This window comes from Aegilops tauschii, chromosome 3, assembly GCF_002575655.3.
Source record: "Aegilops tauschii subsp. strangulata cultivar AL8/78 chromosome 3, Aet v6.0, whole genome shotgun sequence".
Lineage (NCBI taxonomy): Eukaryota > Viridiplantae > Streptophyta > Magnoliopsida > Poales > Poaceae > Aegilops > Aegilops tauschii.
Genome location: NC_053037.3, coordinates 603,976,358 through 603,998,005, shown reverse-complemented (window position 1 = coordinate 603,998,005; position 21,648 = coordinate 603,976,358). Strand labels below are relative to the sequence as shown.

The following is a 21,648-nucleotide window of genomic DNA, read 5'->3' as shown; positions in this document are numbered from 1 at the left end:
ACTGACGAAAATTGGTGGTTCACATAACCCCCTGATCTTTATTTCTGTTCCCTTTACCCCCTGAACAATCTCATACCGGAAAAAAATCAGTCCCTGGATGGTTTTACTTCACTGGTTGCTGACGTGGCAATGGTCAATGGCCGGTTTTGACCTGCGGGTGAGTCTCCCTCATCAGGCTGGGTTGAGACAGAGGAGCTCCTCCCGAGCCTCCCCTCATAGCTGCCTCCCTCCCGAGCACCACGCCCGACCCTGCCGCCTCTAGATGATGCCGGCGACCGCCGGAGTTACAAGCTGCCGCCCTGCTTCTCCTTTCTCCCATCTCTTTCCTCTCCCTTCTCTCTTCTCCCGGCTCACGTATAGGTCAACCGTCGCCACAAGCTCGCCGGCGGGCCGTCTTCACACCATCGCCGAACTCCGCATCTGACCGGAACCAGACCATATGGGGCCGCTACCCCCGGATCTGGTCGCCCCTCGGGCTCCCCCTGCACCTGTATCGCTGCAGCGCTGCTGCCGCTGCCCTGCTACCTCCCGCGCGAAGACAGGGACGACCATGCCTGGGGGTTGAGCCGCCGCCGCCACAAGCTCACCGTCGTGTCGTCTTCACACCAATGCTAGACTCCAGACAGGCCAGAACCAGACCTAATGGGGCCGCCATCCCTGGATCTGGCCGTCCCATGCCTCCCCGCACCGCCTGCCTCGCTGTCTCGCTACCTCCTGCGCAAGGAGAGGGACGATGATGCCCAAGAACTAGGCCACCACCACCCATTTTACGCCCAGTGCTGCTCCATCGCCAGCTGCTGCAGCACCTCCCCGCCGTTCGTGCCCTTAGCTTCGTCGTGCTCCGGCTAGCCACCGGCTAAACCTACCATTAGCACTTAGTTAATCCACCCCCAAGTCACTGCCAAGCGGGTCCCATTGCCTAATTAACCATGGGCTAATTTCCTGTTTCAGTTAAGTTAATCCTCATGGCCCCACCCATAGGTCAAACCACCATTGACCAGCACCACATCAGCTGGAAGTTGAGACAAACCACCCATGGGGGTCTTTTGTCCGGTTTGGGATTGTTTAGGGGGTGAAAAGAGCAGAAAAATAGATCAGGGGTAATGTGAACAACCAACTTTGTTCACGGTAGTAAAATGGACTTTTTTCTTCTTTTTCTTGACACCGCATTTGGAAACTCGGAGGTTGCAGTAAATTGAAAGTCTTGCAAGAGCGGGTTTGGTCAAGTCAGGCATGTAGTAGCTTCTAGTGACCTGGTTCTTGACAACATTGGCCATCTTGCGGAACTCGTTGTGCATGCAAGTGGAGAACACATAAGGCTTGGTCTACCGCGTCTTCATCTTCGTTGTCAAGAGGACCACATCCATCTCCTTTTCAGCAGCTAGCTGCACCATCTCTTATTGTTTGACAGGTCAGAGAACAATAGGAGTGGACATTGCAGGTAAGCTTAATAGGTAAGCATAAAAGGTTCAGGCGGTATTTCCATTTCCAGTGAACTGGACAAATAAAGTAGAAATGGACAAGCTAATGCCATGTGTGAACAACCAGCATATGAAAGACCAATGTAGTACAGGAGCGGGGCATGATTTCAGTTCATAGATAATCAGTGAACAAGAGGGAATCATTTTAGTTTAGAAACAATACAAATTGGCAATGGATGTCAAACTGCAAGAACATAAGAGACAGGTGAAACTATCTTACATAGTTGTGCATGTTTAGCTTAGTATGTGAAGCATTTGCCAAACGCCCAAGAAAACAATACGAAAATAGATCGAAGCACACGTACGACCGAGGCTGCGGTGGAATTTGCCAGAGATGAACGTGACCTTCGACGGACAATAGACCGTTGGAAGGACCTGATCGGACCTGAAGATGCAGAAAACCCATAATACCTTATTATTTATAATTATGACATGCCTCCGAAGTATCAAAACGTGTTTATGAACAGAAATACATTGAGATAACATGCAGATCAGGAAAAAAGTACCACTCCCTTTGAACCAACCCGATGTAGTTGGGTTCACCGGATCTTCTCCACCGACAACTTCATTGTAGTTTCTGCACAATAACACATTCTCTGAAGAAATATATTCTGCACACAACAACGGGTTCTCTGAAGAAATGTATTCTGCACAATAGATTAAAGTTTCAGCACGATAGCTCAAAAAAGATGGACATTAACAACAAGCAAGCGGGCTGAATGGAGAAACCATGTAATTCAAGTGTGCTCCTAGTTGCCAGTATATACTGCACTGAAGAAGCTGCAACACCTACACCAACTTTTAAAAGCTGGATGGGGATCTGCCATCCAACTTCATCCAAGCAATCAATGCTACATAAAGATATGGTAGTTGTTCAGTGAACTTGCATTAAAACTGCCATTGTTTTCCCTGTAAAGACCTTGGATCATTAGATGGCATATTAAATACTGGATTATAATAAGGTTATAAAAAAACCAAACTTGATCGGAGGCACCGGTAAGAAAGCACTCAAGGTGTTTATTTTTATTTTTAGAGAATGGCTCAAAGACTCGGATAGTGTTGGAAACTGATATAAATTCAAGCAGTATTGTTTATATTAAAGCATCTTGTTTATAACCGTGCTTAGCTTTGAGTTGACTAAGGAAGTTTGTGCTTGTAAGTTTCAGGAAGAGAACTTATCTTCAGTGAACATAGATCCATGGTATTCAGCATATCACTACTCGCATCCATCCTTTGTTAAAAGACTGCCTGCACTAAGCCTGCATGGGAAAAGTTTCATACAAGGGGACAAGTTCAATTGCTAATATATAGAAATGAAATTAGTAATTCATGCTTCAAGTCGCGAGTCCCAATCAAAAAAGATTGAAGATGCCGGTCTTTCCAAGAAAAAGAATCATTGCACCAGCACCAAAATTGTAAATTTCACCATAAAAAGAGCATCAAGCAAACAACAAATTAGATCTAAACGTATTTTGATTAATACAATGGAGTTTGAGTAGCATTAACATATCGTGCAGTACTTAAATGTTTGGAATTACAGTTAAATAAATAACAAACCGTTCCACTTATAAACAAGGTGAAAATGTGCAGAATTTTGCCTTTCGGAAGGCTAACATTTTTTATGTTGGCGGCAGGTGCTGATGCAAATGATTTCCTACATAATATATATATTTTTTAAAGGTTCTAGGCTTCCAGCAATGTACAAAGTAGGAAAATGAACTCGTGGGTACCAACTCTTTTGGATACAGTGTCATAGACTGAATAGATGATGGAAACAGAATCAGATACGTGATGGAAACCATTATGCGAACATTGCCAAGTTCGATAGTTCAATTACCAGCTAATATCCCAGAACTTGATGGTTGTACCATGTGCGCTTGACAATTTGTGGATCCTGAGGAAGGAAAAAAAACATAATTAACAGCAGGCACTGAGCTATACAGGAATAAATCAGATATGTTTGCATGTATCAGTATCATTGCTGAACCAACCCGGGAAAAAACACAATTTGTGGATTACTTACTGAAGCAAGGTGCAGGCCCGGTGCCTGGTCTAAGTAATCGCACAATGAATAAATCAGACTGTTTCCATGTATCAGGATCATTCTCTAGCGAGATCTAGAATTAACTTTCAGATGAACACTCAAAGGTGTCACACAATCAGATTTACTGACCTACAATGTGACTAAGAATCTGAAGACTCCAATTAGCAACTTGACAAGCAATTAGATGAAGATAATACTGAAGCTGCTCAAACAAAAATGTCAGGCAGTGTACAGATCGTTGCTGAATAGACCACTGCCGCAGTATGGGGACGGCGCAGTGACGCATGCCTCGTGCCCGCCCACCGAGATCCCCTCTATGCCGGACCCCTCCGCCTCCATGCCCTTCCGCTGCTCCTGGGCGCGCTGGCGGCAGTAGTGATCCTCGACGGTGAGCGCTGGGTCGAGCACCGAGAGCAGCTCGCTCCCCGCGCCCCACCGGCCCCGGAGACGATTGAGGCGTCCGCCTCCTTCGAGGCGAGAGACTGGAAGCGTGAGGCCGTGCCGGGGGGCGGGGAGAGGAAGCGGCGGTGGGTGAGGCGTAACGGGGCGAGGGAGAAGAGAGATATGGTGGTCGCCTTCTGCCGCGCGCTTGTCGTGTGGGATGGAGAAGAGGGAAACAGGGGAGAGATGGCCTGTGTCGCGTGGGGCGGCGGTGGAGAACCTACAGGCGACGGGGCCGTGAGGAGAGGTGCGTTGTTTCCGGGGATCGTGGGAGGGAGATCCGGACTAATTGCGTTCCGCAGATCATGGTGGGCCGCGTGAATCGAGGCTTGAGGGATGCGGAGCGCAGACGATTGACAGACAACAGCGTCTGCTTGGCAGAACATTCGATCCGAGACGTTAATCCAAACGACAGACTATTCGCATAATATGGACAGTAGGATGTGTTTAAGTTAATTTGATCGGAGGGTCCTGGTTATCCCGTGTATGATTTGTTGTGTGGCTTTAGAGGGAGTTATGTTTGCTCTTTTAATAGTAGTGTAGATGTAGATGTAGAAGAAGAAGTGTAGATGTAGATGTAGATTTGATCGGAGGGTCTTGGTTATCCCGTGTATGATTTGTTATGTGGCTTTAGAGGGAATTATGTTTGCTCTTTTAATAGTAGTGTAGATGTAGAAGTGTAGAGGTAGATATTATAATTGGGGCCGTCCTATATCTTTTTACCCTATGAGAAAAGTCCATATTTCAGTCTCAAACTAACCACGAGGTTTGAAACACCCTCAACTTAATAACACAGTTTAAAAGACAAAACCCTGGTCTCGGTTTTGGCCTGGTCAACTGGTTTTGGCTGAAGTCAAAGCTGATTGCACGTTCCTAGTTTCCTCGTCGGTTAGGAGGGCCAGATGGAAGCTGCCGTTCGTCTCCGAGTCTCCCACGTAAGTAGAGCCTGCCTGACGAACAAGACGACTGGTGGTTGTGGATCAAGCCCTCCCTGTCAGGGAGCCTGCGCACGGCCTTCTTCTTCCTCTTCATTTCTGTTCCGCAACTCCGCCGGCGAGTCCGGTCCGAGGTTGCGGAGCGAGAGCGAGCGTCGTAGACGAGGTAGTCGAAGTATGCGAAAGTAAAATGACACAGAGAGATGGAGGAGACCAGCTTTATTAATCAATGATCAGATGTTACAATGATGGCTCCTCGTTGCTTTATATAGGGGTAGGTGGTCAAGGGATAAGTACCCACTTAATAAAAGAGGGGAAACGGGAGGGGCTGGCCCGTGCGTTTTGCACGCGGCCGCCGCCACCCCTCCGGGTTGACCCGGTTTCCCAACACTCCCCCTTGGGTAATTATCCGTATATCCATGCCTCAAAACTCCGGAAAACCCAGTGGGAAAAAATGTGGAGAAAGAGCACACAGTATACGTTGTTGTATTGCACGAATTGCCTCGTCAAAAACCTCGTGTGAGAAACATCATGAAAACTCACTCAAGGGAAAAAGAGTACAATCCACTCAACCATCAAGTTGAGTACTCGATCATCAGGATTGAGATTTTAGCGACGAGTTTGTGAAGTTTCTCCCCCTGAACCTTGCATCTCTCTAAGTCTCATCATACCGATCCCACGCACACACCTCTCTAAGGTTGATGCCGGTAATGATTTAGTGAACATATCAGCAAGATTGTCACAGGACTTAGTATGCAAAACTCTCACCTCGTTCAACTGTTGCAGCTCATGTGCATAGAAGAACTTGGGACTAATATGCTTTGTGAGGTTACTCTTCACATAACCCATCTGGACTTGTGCAACACAAGCAGCATTATCTTCATAGATAATGGTAGGGGTTTGTACGGTGTTCAGCCCACATGTCTGCTGAATGTGGCCGATCATCCGCCGAAGCGATACACACTCTTTTGACGCTTCGAATAGTGCCATGATTTCCGAGTGGTTCGTGGAAGTCGACACAAGTGTTTGCTTGGACGATTTCCAGGAAAACGCAGTTCCACCACAAAGGAAAACATAGCCAGTCTGCGATTTGCAATCATGCGGGTCCGACAGGTACCCAGCATCGGCATAGCCTATAATAGATAGGTCTCGATTCCTCTTATAAAATAGACCAAGATCTTTGGTCCCTTGCAGGTAACGGAAGACGTCCTTGACACTTTTCCAATGTCTTTTGGTAGGTTCAGAACTGTACCGAGCAAGCAAACTGACGGCGAACGCAATGTCTGGCCGTGTACAATTTGCGAGGTACATGAGTGCTCCAACTGCACTCAGGTAAGGAACCTCTGGTCCCAGAGTTTCCTCTGTTGGGAATCGTAGCATAATTTAAAATTTTCCTACGCTCACCAAGATGCATCTATGGAGTCTACTAGCAACGAGGGGAAAGGAGTGGATCTACATACCCTTGTAGATCGCGAGCGGAAGCGTTCCAATGAACGTGGATGACGGAGTCGTACTCGCCGTGATCCAAATCACCGATGACCGAGTGCCGAACGGACGGCACCTCCGCGTTCAACACACGTACGGTGCAGCAACGTCTCCTCCTTTCTTGATCCAGCAAGGGGGGAGGAGAGGTTGATGGAGATCCAACAGCACGACGGCGTGGTGGTGGATGTAGCGGCTCTCCGGCAGGGCTTCGCCGAGCTTCTGCGCGCGAGAGAGAGGTGTTGCAGGGGAGGAGGGAGGCGCCAAAGGCTGTAGTGTGCTGCCCTCCCTCCCCCCCCTTTATATAGGCCCCCAAGGGGGGTGCGCAGCCCTTGGAGATGGGATCTTTAAGGGGGGGGGGGAGGGGGCGGCGGCCAAGGGGGAAGGGGTTGCCTTGCCCCCCAAGGCAAGGGGAAACTCCCCCCCTAGGGTTCCCAACCCTAGGCGCATGGGGGGGAGGCCCAAAGTGGCGCCCCAGCCCATTAGGGGCTGGTTCCCCTCCACTTTCAGCCCACGGGGCCCTCCGGGACAGGTGGCCCCACCCGGTGGACCCCCGGGACCCTTCCGGTGGTCCCGGTACAATACCGATAACCCCCGAAACTTTCCCGGTGGCCAAAACTGGACTTCCTATATATAATTCTTCACCTCCGGACCATTCCGGAACCTCTCGTGACGTCCGGGATCTCATCCGGGACTCCGAACAACTTTCGGGTTTCCGCATACATATATCTCTACAACCCTAGCGTCACCGGACCTTAAGTGTGTAGACCCTACGGGTTCGGGAGACATGCAGACATGACCGAGACGCCTCTCCAGTCAATAACCAACAGCGGGATCTGGATACCCATGTTGGCTCCCACATGTTCCACGATGATATCATCGGGTGAACCACGGTGTCGAGGATTCAATCAATCCGTATGCAATTCCCTTTGTCAATCGGTATGTTACTTGCCCGAGATTCGATCGTCGGTATCCCAATACCTTGTTCAATCTCGTTACCGGCAAGTCTCTTTACTCGTACCGCAATGCATGATCCCGTGACTAACGCCTTAGTCACATTGAGCTCATTATGATGATGCATTACCGAGTGGGCCCAGAGATACCTCTCCGTTTACACGGAGTGACAAATCCCAGTCTCGATCCGTGCCAACCCAACAGACACTTTCGGAGATACCCGTAATGCACCTTTATAGTCACCCAGTTACGTTGTGACGTTTGGCACACCCAAAGCACTCCTACGGTATCCGGGAGTTGCACGATCTCATGGTCTAAGGAAAAGATACTTGACATTGGAGAAGCTCTAGCAAACGAAACTACACGATCTTTTATGCTATGCTTAAGTTGGGTCTTGTCCATCACATCATTCTCCTAATGATGTGATCCCGTTATCAATGACATCCTATGTCCATAGTCAGGAAACCATGACTATCTGTTGATCAACGAGCTAGTCAACTAGAGGCTTACTAGGGACAGGTTGTGGTCTATGTATTCACACATGTATTACGATTTCCGGACAATACAATTATAGCATGAATAAAAGACTATTATCATGAACACAGAAATATAATAATAACCATTTATTATTGCCTCTAGGGCATATTTCCAACAGTCTCCCTCTTGCACTAGAGTCAATAATCTAGTTACATTGTGATGAATCGAACACCCATTGCGTCCTGGTGTTGATCATGTTTTGCCCTAGGGAGAGGTTTAGTCAACGGATCTGCTACATTCAGGTCCGTGTGTACTTTACAAATATCTATGTCTCCATTTTGAACACTTTCACGAATGGAGTTGAAGCGACGCTTGATATGCCTGGTCTTCCTGTGAAACCTGGGCTCCTTCGCAAGGGCAATAGCTCCAGTGTTGTCACATAAGAGAGTCATTGGGCCCGACGCATTGGGAATCACCCCTAGGTCGGTAATGAACTCCTTCATCCAGACTGCTTCCTGTGCTGCCTCCGAGGCTGCCATGTATTCCGCTTCACATGTAGATCCCGCCACGACGCTTTGCTTGCAACTGCACCAGCTTACTGCTCCTCTATTCAAAATATACACGTATCCGGTCTGTGACTTCGAGTCATCCGGATCTGTGTCGAAGCTAGCGTCGACGTAACCCTTTACGACGAGCTCTTCGTCACCTCCATAGACGAGAAACATATCCTTAGTCCTTTTCAGGTACTTCAGGATATTCTTGACCGCTGTCCAGTGTTCCTTGCCGGGATTACTTTGGTACCTTCCTACCAAACTTACGGCAAGGTTTACATCAGGTCTGGTACACAGCATGGCATACATAATAGACCCTATGGCCGAGGCATAGGGGATGACACTCATCTCTTCTATATCTTCTGCCGTGGTCGGGCATTGAGCCGTGCTCAATTGCACACCTTGCAATACAGGCAAGAACCCCTTCTTGGACTGATCCATACTGAACTTCTTCAATATCTTGTCAAGGTATGTACTCTGTGAAAGACCAATGAGGCGTCTTGATCTATCTCTATAGATCTTGATGCCTAATATATAAGCAGCTTCTCCAAGGTCCTTCATTGAAAAACACTTATTCAAATAGGCCTTTATACTTTCCAAGAATTCTATATCATTTCCCATCAATAGTATGTCATCCACATATAATATGAGAAATGCTACAGAGCTCCCACTCACTTTCTTGTAAACACAGGCTTCTCCATAAGTCTGTGTAAACCCAAACGCTTTGATCATCTCATCAAAGCGAATGTTCCAACTCCGAGATGCTTGCACCAACCCATAGATTGAGCGTTGGAGCTTGCATACTTTGTTAGCATTCTTAGGATCGACAAAACCTTTCGGCTGCATCATATACAACTCTTCCTTAAGGAAGCCGTTAAGGAATGCCGTTTTGACGTCCATCTGCCATATCTCATAATCATAGTATGCGGCAATTGCTAACATGATTCGGACGGACTTCAGCTTCGCTACGGGTGAGAAAGTCTCATCGTAGTCAACCCCTTGAACTTGTCGATAACCCTTAGCGACAAGTCGAGCTTTGTAGATGGTCACATTACCATCCGCGTCCGTCTTCTTCTTAAAGATCCATTTGTTTTCTATGGCTCGCCGCTCATCGGGCAAGTCAGTCAAAGTCCATACTTTGTTTTCATACATGGATTCTATCTCGGATTTCATGGCTTCTAGCCATTTGTCGGAATCCGGGCCTGCCATCGCTTCTTCATAGTTCGAAGGTTCACCGTTGTCTAACAACATGATTTTAAGGACAGGGTTGCCGTACCACTCTGGTGCGGAACGTGTCCTTGTGGACCTACGAAGTTCAGTGGCAACTTGATCCGAAGCTTCATGATCATCATCATTAACTTCCTCCCCCGTCGGTGTAGGCACCACAGGAACATTTTCCCGCGCTGCGCTACTTTCCGACTCGGAAGGGGTGACTATCACCTCATCAAGTTCCACTTTCCTCCCACTCAATTCTTTCGAGAGAAACTCCTTCTCTAGAAAGGACCCGTTCTTGGCAACGAAGATCTTGCCTTCGGATCTGAGGTAGAAGGTGTACCCAATAGTTTCCTTAGGGTATCCTATGAAGACGCATTTTTCCGATTTGGGTTCGAGCTTTTCAGGTTGAAGTTTCTTGACATAAGCATCGCATCCCCAAACTTTTAGAAACGACAGCTTAGGTTTCTTCCCAAACCATAATTCATACGGTGTCGTCTCAACGGATTTAGACGGTGCCCTATTTAAAGTGAATGCGGCAGTCTCTAAAGCATAACCCCAAAATGAGAGCGGTAAATCGGTAAGAGACATCATAGATCGCACCATATCCAATAGAGTGCGATTACGACGTTCGGACACACCATTTCTCTGAGGTGTTCCAGGCGGCGTGAGTTGTGAAACTATTCCACATTTCCTTAAGTGTGTACCAAATTCGTGACTTAAATATTCTCCACCACGATCTGATCGTAAGAATTTTATTTTCCTGTCACGTTGATTCTCGACTTCACTCTGAAATTCCTTGAACTTTTCAAAGGTTTCAGACTTGTGTTTCATTAGGTAGACATACCCATATCTACTTAAATCATCAGTGAGAGTGAGAACATAACGATATCCTCCGCGAGCCTCAACGCTCATTGGACCGCACACATCGGTATGTATGATTTCCAATAAGTTGGTCGCTCGCTCCATTGTTCCGAAGAACGGAGTCTTGGTCATCTTACCCATGAGGCATGGTTCGCACGTGTCAAATGATTCGTAATCAAGAGACTCCAAAAGTCCATCTGCATGGAGCTTCTTCATGCGCTTGACACCAATGTGACCAAGGCGGCAGTGCCACAAGTATGTGGGACTATCATTATCAACTTTACATCTTTTGGTATTCACACTATGAACATGTGTAGCATCACGTTCGAGATTCATCAAGAATAAACCATTGACCAGCGGGGCATGACCATAAAACATATCTCTCAAATAAATAGAACAACCATTATTCTCAGATTTAAATGAGTAGCCATCTCGAATTAAACAAGATCCAGATACAATGTTCATGCTCAAAGCTGGCACTAAATAACAATTATTGAGGTTTATAACTAATCCCGTGGGTAGATGCAGAGGTAGCGTGCCGACGGCGATCACATCGACCTTGGAACCATTCCCGACGCGCATCGTCACCTCGTCTTTTGCCAGTCTCCGTTTATTCCGTAGTTCCTGATTTGAGTTACAAATATGAGCAACCGCACCGGTATCAAATACCCAGGAGCTACTACGAGTACTGGTAAGGTACACATCAATTACTTGTATATCACATATACCTTGGGTGTTGCCGGCCTTCTTCTTGTCCGCTAAATATTTGGGGCAGTTCCGCTTCCAGTGACCACTTCCCTTGCAATAAAAGCACTCAGTCTCGGGCTTGGGTCCATTCTTTGACTTCTTCCCGGTAACTGGCTTACCGGGCGCGGCAATTCCCTTGCCGTCCTTCTTGAAGTTCTTCTTACCCTTGCCCTTCTTGAACTTAGTGGTTTTATTCACCATCAACACTTGATGTTCCTTTTTGATCTCCCCTTCCGCTGATTTTAGCATTGAATATACCTCGGGAATGGTCTTTTCCATCCCCTGCATATTGTAGTTCATCACAAAGCTCTTGTAGCTTGGTGGAAGCGACTGGAGGATTCTGTCAATGACCGCGTCATCCGGGAGATTAACTCCCAGCTGAGACAAGCGGTTGTGCAACCCAGACATTCTGAGTATGTGCTCACTAACAGAACTGTTCTTCTCCATTTTACAGCTGAAGAACTTGTCGGAGACATCATATCTCTCGACCCGGGCATGAGCTTGAAAAACCAGTTTCAGCTCCTCGAACATCTCGTATGCTCCATGTTTCTCAAAACGCTTTTGGAGACCCGGTTCTAAGCTGTAAAGCATGCCGCACTGAACGAGGGAGTAATCATCAGCACGCTGCTGCCAAGCGTTCATAACGTCTTGGTTCTCAGGGATTGGTGCTTCACCTAGCGGTGCTTCTAAGACATAATCTTTCTTGGCAACTATGAGGATGAGCCTCAGGTTCCGGACCCAGTCCGTATAGTTGCTGCCATCATCTTTCAGCTTGGTTTTCTCTAGGAACGCGTTGAAATTGAGGACAACGTGGGCCATTTGATCTACAATACATAGTGTAAAGATTTTTAGACTAAGTTCATGATAATTAAGTTCATATAATCAAATGATCTAATGAACTCCCACTCAGATAGACATCCCTCTAGTTATCTAAGTGAAACATGATCCGAACTCAACTAGGCCGTGTCCGATCATCACGTGAGACGGACTAGTCAAGATCGGTGAACATCTCCATGTTGATCGTATCTTCTATACGACTCATGCTCGACCTTTCGGTCCTCCGTGTTCCGAGGCCATGTCTGTACATGCTAGGCTCGTCAAGTCAACCTAAGTGTATTGCGTGTGTTCCGAGGCCATGTCTGTACATGCTAGGCTCGTCAACACCCGTTGTATGCGAACGTAAGAATCTATCACACCCGATCATCACGTGGTGCTTCGAAACGACGAACCTTCGCAACGGTGCACGGTTAGGGTGAACACTTTCTTGAAATTATTATAAGGGATCATCCTACTTGCTACCGTCGTTCTAAGCAAATAAGATGCAAAAACATGATAAACATCACATGCAATCAAATAGTGACATGATATGGCCAATATCATCATGCTCCTTTGATCTCCATCTTCGGGGCACCATGATCATCTTCGTCACCGGCATGACACCATGATCTCCATCATCATGATCTCCATCATTGTGTCTTCATGAAGTTGTCACGCCAACGATTACTTCTACTTCTATGGCTAACCGTTTAGCAACAAAGTAAAGAATTACATGGCGTTATTCAATGACACGCAGGTCATGCAAAATAATAAAGACAACTCCTATGGCTCCTGCCGGTTGTCATACTCATCGACATGCAAGTCGTGATTCCTATTACAAGAATATGATCAATCTCATACATCACATATATCATTCATCACATCTTCTGGCCATATCATATCACATATATCACTTGCTGCAAAAACAAGTTAGACGTCCTCTAATTGTTGTTGCAAGTTTTTACGTGGTTTGTAGGTTTCTAGCAAGAACGATTTCTTACCTACGTATGACCACAACGTGATTTGCCAATTTCTATTTACCCTTCATAAGGACCCTTTTCATCGAATCCGTTCCGACTAAAGTAGGAGAGACAGACACCCGCTAGCCACCTTATGCAACTAGTGCATGTCAGTCGGTGGAACCTGTCTCACGTAAGCGTACGTGTAAGGTCGGTCCGGGCCGCTTCATCCTACAATGCCGCCGAAACAAGAAACGACTAGTAGCGGCAAGAAGAATTGGCAACATCAACGCCCACAACTTCTTTGTGTTCTACTCGTGCATAGTAACTACGCATAGGCCTGGCTCATGATGCCACTGTTGGGAATCGTAGCATAATTTAAAATTTTCCTACGCTCACCAAGATGCATCTATGGAGTCTACTAGCAACGAGGGGAAAGGAGTGGATCTACATACCCTTGTAGATCGCGAGCGGAAGCGTTCCAATGAACGTGGATGACGGAGTCGTACTCGCCGTGATCCAAATCACCGATGACCGAGTGCCGAACGGACGGCACCTCCGCGTTCAACACACGTACGGTGCAGCGACGTCTCCTCCTTTCTTGATCCAGCAAGGGGGGAGGAGAGGTTGATGGAGATCCAACAGCACGACGGCGTGGTGGTGGATGTAGCGGCTCTCCGGCAGGGCTTCGCCGAGCTTCTGCGCGCGAGAGAGAGGTGTTGCAGGGGAGGAGGGAGGCGCCAAAGGCTGTAGTGTGCTGCCCTCCCTCCCCCCCCTTTATATAGGCCCCCAAGGGGGGTGCGCAGCCCTTGGAGATGGGATCTCCAAGGGGGGGGGCGGCGGCCAAGGGGGAAGGGGTTGCCTTGCCCCCCAAGGCAAGGGGAAACTCCCCCCCTAGGGTTCCCAACCCTAGGCGCATGGGGGGGGAGGCCCAAAGTGGCGCCCCAGCCCATTAGGGGCTGGTTCCCCTCCACTTTCAGCCCACGGGGCCCTCCGGGACAGGTGGCCCCACCCGGTGGACCCCCGGGACCCTTCCGGTGGTCCCGGTACAATACCGATAACCCCCGAAACTTTCCCGGTGGCCAAAACTGGACTTCCTATATATAATTCTTCACCTCCGGACCATTCCGGAACCTCTCGTGACGTCCGGGATCTCATCCGGGACTCCGAACAACTTTCGGGTTTCCGCATACATATATCTCTACAACCCTAGCGTCACCGGACCTTAAGTGTGTAGACCCTACGGGTTCGGGAGACATGCAGACATGACCGAGACGCCTCTCCGGTCAATAACCAACAGCGGGATCTGGATACCCATGTTGGCTCCCACATGTTCCACGATGATATCATCGGGTGAACCACGGTGTCGAGGATTCAATCAATCCGTATGCAATTCCCTTTGTCAATCGGTATGTTACTTGCCCGAGATTCGATCGTCGGTATCCCAATACCTTGTTCAATCTCGTTACCGGCAAGTCTCTTTACTCGTACCGCAATGCATGATCCCGTGACTAACGCCTTAGTCACATTGAGCTCATTATGATGATGCATTACCGAGTGGGCCCAGAGATACCTCTCCGTTTACACGGAGTGACAAATCCCAGTCTCGATCCGTGCCAACCCAACAGACACTTTCGGAGATACCCGTAATGCACCTTTATAGTCACCCAGTTACGTTGTGACGTTTGGCACACCCAAAGCACTCCTACGGTATCCGGGAGTTGCACGATCTCATGGTCTAAGGAAAAGATACTTGACATTGGAGAAGCTCTAGCAAACGAAACTACACGATCTTTTATGCTATGCTTAAGTTGGGTCTTGTCCATCACATCATTCTCCTAATGATGTGATCCCGTTATCAATGACATCCTATGTCCATAGTCAGGAAACCATGACTATCTGTTGATCAACGAGCTAGTCAACTAGAGGCTTACTAGGGACAGGTTGTGGTCTATGTATTCACACATGTATTACGATTTCCGGACAATACAATTATAGCATGAATAAAAGACTATTATCATGAACACAGAAATATAATAATAACCATTTATTATTGCCTCTAGGGCATATTTCCAACATCCCCCTCTTCCTTTGGCCTGAACGGGTCCTTGTCTGGCTGTAAAGATCTTCCGACCATCGGGGTCTTAGAAGGATATGCCTTATCAAATCCAAATCTTTCCAACACCTTCTGGGTGTAGGCCGACTGGTGCACTAGTATCCCATCAGGGGAATGTTCAAGTTGCAGACCCAGACAGAACTTGGTTTTACCCAAATCCTTCGTCTCGAATTCCGACATCAGGTAGGAACTCGCTTCCTCAATATCCTCAGGTGTACCGATTATGTTTAAATCGTCCACGTACACCGAGATTATACAGAATCCATCTTGGGATCGCCGTATAAAAACACATGGGCAATCTTTATTGCTCGTGTAGCCCTTCTCATGAAGGAAATCACTTAAGCGATTGTACCACATTCTACCGGACTGTCTGAGTCCGTACAGTGCCTTTTGAAGTTGAACACTGTATAGACCCCTATTTGCTCTATCATGGTTCGGAACAGGGATACCTTGTGGAACCTTCATGTATATGTTCGAATCCAAGTTACCATATAGGTAAGCAGTGACAACATCCATTAGTTTCATTTTCAAGCCCATGTTTACTGCCATCGAGATCAAGTATCTAAAGGTAACTCCATCCATGACTGGGGAATATGTCTCCTCAAAATCGACACCTGGTCGTTGAGTGAACCCTTGGGCAACGAGCCTTGCTTTGTACCGTACTACCTAATTATTTTCATCTCTCTTTCGAACAAAAACCCACCTATGGCCAACAGGGCGAATGTGGGGAGGAGTTCGACAAACTGGTCCGAACACCTTCCTTTTGTTGAGAGATAATAATTCGGCAGTAATTGCCTGCTGCCAATCTTTCCAATCCGACCTTTTCTTGCAATCAGCGAGCGTGTTAGGCTCAGGGTCAAGATCTATGATTGAGGCAATTTTCGTAGCAAAGTTGATGTCGACAATCACTGTTGCTCGGTTCAGGGACTCCCCCGTATAAATATAATTTATGGCCATTTCGTCATGGAGCGCATCAGGCGCAAACACTTGCTCTACCAAATTTCCCATTATGGGGGCAAGGTCCTTTAGATTTCCCGCGCCGATGTGTGCGCTCACATCTCCGCTGGGTGTTTCCCCTATGGGAAAGTTTAAGTCCGGAATTTCGTGCACTGAATTTTCCGTACTTGTGCCAGGTCTCGACTGGCTCCCCGTTTCAATTTGGGGTACTTTGGTGACAGGCTGTGATAAATCTCTCTTATCCTTTTTCGTCGGGCGTCCCCGAGTACTTGGGATTTGAGAAGCCGGATTTCTCGTCCTTTTAGGCCTTTGGACGGGAGCGGGCATACCATCATTTTTCTTCGGTATGTCAACCCTTTCCGATGCATTGCGCGCGTGCACATGCGATTTTGTCACAGTCTTTAAGTCACTAAAGTGGTCGGGCAGTTGATTTGCTAAAGACTGCAAATCTATTATCTTTTGGACTTCTCTCTCAGTCTCAGCAGTGCGCGGGTCATGAGCGTGGATCCCCGTGGCTTGCCACGTGATTTCTCGACTTTTAGCATCAAGGGGTTGATTCTCTCCCCCTAAAGTCGGGAAAAGATCCTCGTCAAAAATGCAATCAGCAAAACGAGCCGTGTGACAGTCTCCTATCATGGGGTCCAGATACCTGATTATGGACACAGGCTCATAACCAACGTATATCCCCGACTTACGGAGCGGGCCCATCGCCGATCGCTGAGGGGGTGGTATTGGTACATATACCTGGCAACCGAACCTACGAAGGTGGGAAATTTTCGGTGCCGACCCTTGCGCAAGTTGAACAGGAGAGTGGATGTTGTAGGCCGACGGTCGAAAGTTGATGAGATTAGCCGCGTGTAACACCGCGTGGCCCCAACATGTAGTTGGTAAATTACAACCCTGAAGGAGCGGTCGGGCAATGAATTTAATTCTTTTAATCAATGCCTCGGCAAGTCCATTTTGTGTATGAACGTGTGGTACCGAGTGCTCAACTTTGATTCCCATTGCCATGCAATAATCATCGAACGCTTTTGAAGTAAATTCTCCGGCGTTGTCCATTCGAATAGACTTTATACGATAATCCGGGAAATTATTCCGCATTTGGATGATATGTGAGATCAATTTTGCAAAGGCATGGTTCCTTGTTGACAGCAGGCAAACATTGGACCATTTAGAGGAAGCATCAATGAGCACCATGAAGTACCGAAACGGCCCCGTGAGGGGCTGAATTGGACCGCATATGTCCCCTTGGATACGTTCCAAGAACGCGGGGATTTCATCCCTCACCTTGAGGGGTGATGGCCTAATGACTAACTTCCCCTTAGCGCATGCGGAGCACACGAAATCATCAGGATTCGGGAAGTTCTTCACGTTAACATTATGGCCATGCGAGTTGTTAATTATATTTCTCATCATCCTAAGTCCGGGGTGGCCTAACCTATCGTGCCAGAGGCAGAAGAGTTCAGAGCTTCTAAAGACGGTCTTGAGGGTAGTGTACACGGGCGGTGCTACTATCTTAGTGTAGTATAGCCCTGTGTCAAACGAAGGAAGCCTTTCGATAACATGTTTACCACCTGCATCCCGCTTTGTGATGAGTAGGCATTCCTTGCCGTTTTCATCATCGGTCTCAACATGGAAACCATTAGCGCGGATGTCTCTAAAGCTCAATAGAGTACGAGTCGACTCCGGGTATAACAACGCATCATTAATGAGCAAAGTTGTTCCCATGGGGAGTATAATAGTGGCTCGTCCGGAGCCAACTATGTGAGAACCGCAGCCGGCGATTGTCATAATACTTCCCGGAGATTTTTTAATGGACTCAAAGTACTTAGTTTCTCGTAAAATGGTATGAGTGGTGGCGCTATCGGCAAGGCACATTTCCTCCATTCGGGCGCCACACGCGTTCTAAAATATGACATCTAATTAATGTAATGAGGAAGAAAATACATTAAAAATAAATGCACACATCTCAAAACATAACATGCTATCATGTATAAATAATGGAATAAATGAATAAATGTCATCCAATCGCCAAAGTAAAGAATAAGTTTATGCTCTCATAGAGCTTCCAACCAAATCGAATTTATTCAATTTTATTGTATCAAAGCACGGAATCGTGATAACCAAAGAGGTATGCTAAGTGGACTCGGTGAAGAAGCCATTCACTTCCGCCGCAATCTCCATACTAGTGAGCTGATCCTCCTCAGAAATTATCTTGGAGGCAGCATCAATGTCTAGTGGCGGCGCCGCCGAGGCGGCCATGTGGTCAACCTCCATGGCGACGTGGGCCTCGGTAGAGACCGCCAAAGCTGCCGCGATGGGCACCACGGGGGTCGCCTCTATAGGAGCAGCAGGGGGAGTAGCAATCATCACGGGTGCCGCCATGGGCGCCGGTGGAGCTCCCTCCTGAACCAAGGCGAGGTGCGTCTCACGCGCCTTCCGAGCCTTATATGCAGCAACGACCTCCTGTGGTGCGCGGCACTGGCGGGAGAAATGCTCCACCGAGCCACAACGGAAGCAGTCCTGAGGCCTTTGCCCTCCCTTGCCCGGCTTGTTCTGCTTAGCCGGGGCGGGGGGGGGGGGGTGAGGGCCCTTCTTCTTGCCCTTCCGGCCCCTCTTCTTCTGTTGAGGCTTGCGGACTTTGAGAGCGTTCACCTCCTGGCGAGAACTCCCCCCAAGTGGTTGCGCGACAAAGTTCTTTTTGAGAACCTCGTCTTGCGCCTCCGCCACCTGGAGGACGTCAATCAACTCTGAATACCTCGTGTAGTTCCCCTGGCGGTAGTTCCGTGAGGACTGGACCGCGTCGGGGTGGAAAGTGGAGAGGGTTTTCTCAATCTTCTGGGAGTCGGTAATCTCAGTACCACACAACCGAAGAGTCGTACAAATCCGGTGCAGAGCCGAATTGTACTCCCCAACCGTCTTGAAGTCCGCAAACCTCAGACGGATCCACTCTGCCTCTGCACGTGGCTTCACAGTGTACTTCAGCCGCTCAAACCGCTGCTTAAGAGCGGTCCAAAGGCCAGAAGCACTGCGCTCAGCCATATACTCATCTTTCAGAGTAGGTGACAGGTGATGACGGAGAAAATGCAGAGCCTGCGCATTCTCAGTCTCGAACTTGGGATCAGTGACGGCCAGCTGGGCCCCCTTACCGATCGCCCTCAGGAGGGTTTTGCCCTGGAGAAAGATCTCGCAGTCCGAGGACCATGACAGGTAGTTCAGCCCTGTCTGGGCGAACTCAGGAAACTCCTTGTGGACAATTCCGGCCATCTGCGATTTATGCAAAAATCATGAGATTACAGCAGGTAATCTTTTGCACAAAGCGATGTTGATAAACTTATTCAATAAAATGACGTTCCAATATTTAAAACATGCTATTATATGACTTACTAAATGATTAAGAGTGCTAAACAATTAATCTACAGCAGTAAAATCATACAATAATATCATGTTACAAAAAAAATAGCATGTTAAGCGCATCTAGTATGTGAAAAAATAGCCCAAAAATTGAATTCCCGAAGTATTTTTAAGCCTAAATACGCATTTTCGGCGAAAACAGACAGTTTCAGGGGTTTCTACGCGAAATATTACAGCAGGAATAAACTACGCGTAAAAACAGGAAAAATCCAGGGGCTAAAACGCAATTCGCCGCGCTGCAGCCGGCGCCACCCTTGTTTTTTGTTTTGTTTTTGTTTTTGGAGGCCCACGGCGCGCGGCCCATCTGGGCCCAGCAGCCAGCGCCTTTCCCTCTTTTTTTTGTGAGGAGGCATCCCCTCAACCGGGGCCCATCCGGCCCAGGAGCCAGCGGGCCGGCCCATGCGCGGCGCTGCCTCCTGCACGCAAACGGCGCTAGGGTTTCCCCTGGCAGCCGAGCGGCGGCAGCGGCTCGCACGCGGGCGCGGCCGAAAGCAGGGCACGGGGCGGCCAGCTCGAGCCCCGGTGACGGCAGCCGGCCGTGCACGGGCTCGGCCGGGGCGACGACCGGCGCGACGGCGGCGGCCACGCCACACGACGCGGCGTCGAGCCGGCCATCGAGACGGCGGCGGCGGCGTCAGCAGGACGCGGTGCAGCGTGCTTGGTACGGCGTCATCTGGACGCCGGCCTCGGGATGCGGATCTTCGTCGTGTTCGTCTGGAACTCCGACGGCGCATGGCACATCTGGTGCATTTGCGGCGGTACCGCGATCATCGGGGTCGCGATCTGTACCGACTCCCTATAGTGCAGTCAACAAGTCCCTCGTAGTCCAAGAACATCGACATTGGTCGGCGACGTGTTCGTCCGCTCGGTTCTTGGGAGGAAAATCCGCACCATAGGTAGATCAAATCCGAAAATAATCTAATCGCAAAAACGGAATCGTAGCAACGAGAGGAATCCATTTTTGCAAAAAGTAGGGATCGGATCTTATACCTCCGCGGGATCGACGAAAGCCTGCGTGCTGCAGGCTTGACGCAGGCTTGACGGAGAGTTGATGGAGCGAAGCGTGCTGATAACGTGTTCCGCAACTCCGCCGGCGAGTCCGGTCCGAGGTTGCGGAGCGAGAGCGAGCGTCGTAGACGAGGTAGTCAAAGTATGCGGAAGTAAAATGACACAGAGAGATGGAGGAGACCAGCTTTATTAATCAATGATCAGATGTTACAATGATGGCTCCTCGTTGCTTTATATAGGGGTAGGTGGTTAAGGGATAAGTACCCACTTAATAAAAGAGGGGAAATGGGAGGGGCCGGCCCGTGCGTTTTGCACGCGGCCGCCGTCACCCCCCGGGTTGACCCGGTTTCCCAACAATTTCTTCAGTCAGTGGAGCATTTCTCTTAGATCAATCACGGGACGGCCGCCCGGCGGGCTACTGGGCGGCATTTTGGTTGATAAATTGATAATTGAACCTGAAAGGAAAAACAAAATCAAGATTGATTAATTTGCGCGTACACCTGCAGGGGGGGCGGTTACGCAACAACTAAGCCTAGGTAGGTTATGGGCCTACGTCAGGAAATGAAAGGGCTGGGCGCTGGGCTTTAGTCTTTCACGTACGAGCGCAGCAAGCAGCAGGCCGATCGCCCACCCCAGCGATCGATTCAGCCCCGGCGAGTCCTTCACGTGAAAAAAAGAGCGATCTACGCGAGCCTTTCCGATTCCATCAAGGCAATCATGCAGGCACAGCTATTCGAGCCCTAAGCCGCCGCCGCCGCCGCGAACCAACCTGTGGTTAGATTTTTTTTTTGAGAAATCTCGTCATATTTATTCATCCAAAATCATGGTCATAGATACAAGGTTTGGGTCATGAGGATTGCCCAACCACACATGCCTACCTATGCCTAGATTACAAGCAAACTTGGCAAAATTATGAGCCTCAAAATTAAAGTTCCTATGCTCAAAAATAAAGGAACTAGAATTGAAACTATTACAACGGCTTAATATTTCATGTACTATAGCTGCATTTGGACCTCCTGTCCCCCTTGTAATGTCATTCACCGCTTCTTGGCAATCCGATGCAACACAAATATTTTGAACGGCCAGGTCATCTGCTAGCGATAATGCTTCACGACATGCAAAGGTCTGCAGGATTAAAGGCTCACTGATCCCCCGAAACACCACAGCCGAAGATCCCAAGTATTGGCCCG

At 48.5% G+C, this 21,648-nt stretch overlaps 1 protein-coding gene and 1 long non-coding RNA gene across 2 annotated transcripts; both read right to left on the bottom strand.

Moving 5' to 3' along the window:
• Nucleotides 1-1,169: 1,169 nt before the first annotated feature.
• On the bottom strand, nucleotides 1,170-4,292 carry LOC141042541 (uncharacterized). Its single transcript, XR_012205726.1, has 2 exons — nucleotides 3,319-4,292; nucleotides 1,170-2,740 (listed from the first exon to the last, which is right to left on the bottom strand). It is a non-coding gene; the product is annotated as an uncharacterized lncRNA (long non-coding RNA).
• A 13,880-nt stretch (nucleotides 4,293-18,172) lies between these two features.
• On the bottom strand, nucleotides 18,173-19,303 carry LOC109781389 (uncharacterized). Its single transcript, XM_020339993.3, has one exon. It carries the CDS (start codon nucleotides 19,301-19,303, stop codon nucleotides 18,173-18,175), a length of 1,131 nt encoding a protein of 376 aa, XP_020195582.1.
• Nucleotides 19,304-21,648: the final 2,345 nt, after the last annotated feature.

What these genes read in the sequence shown, in the direction of transcription:
- LOC109781389 (XM_020339993.3), bottom strand. Translation starts at nt 19,303, where the DNA reads ATGGCCGGAATTGTCCACAAGGAGTTTCCTGAGTTCGCCCAGACAGGG.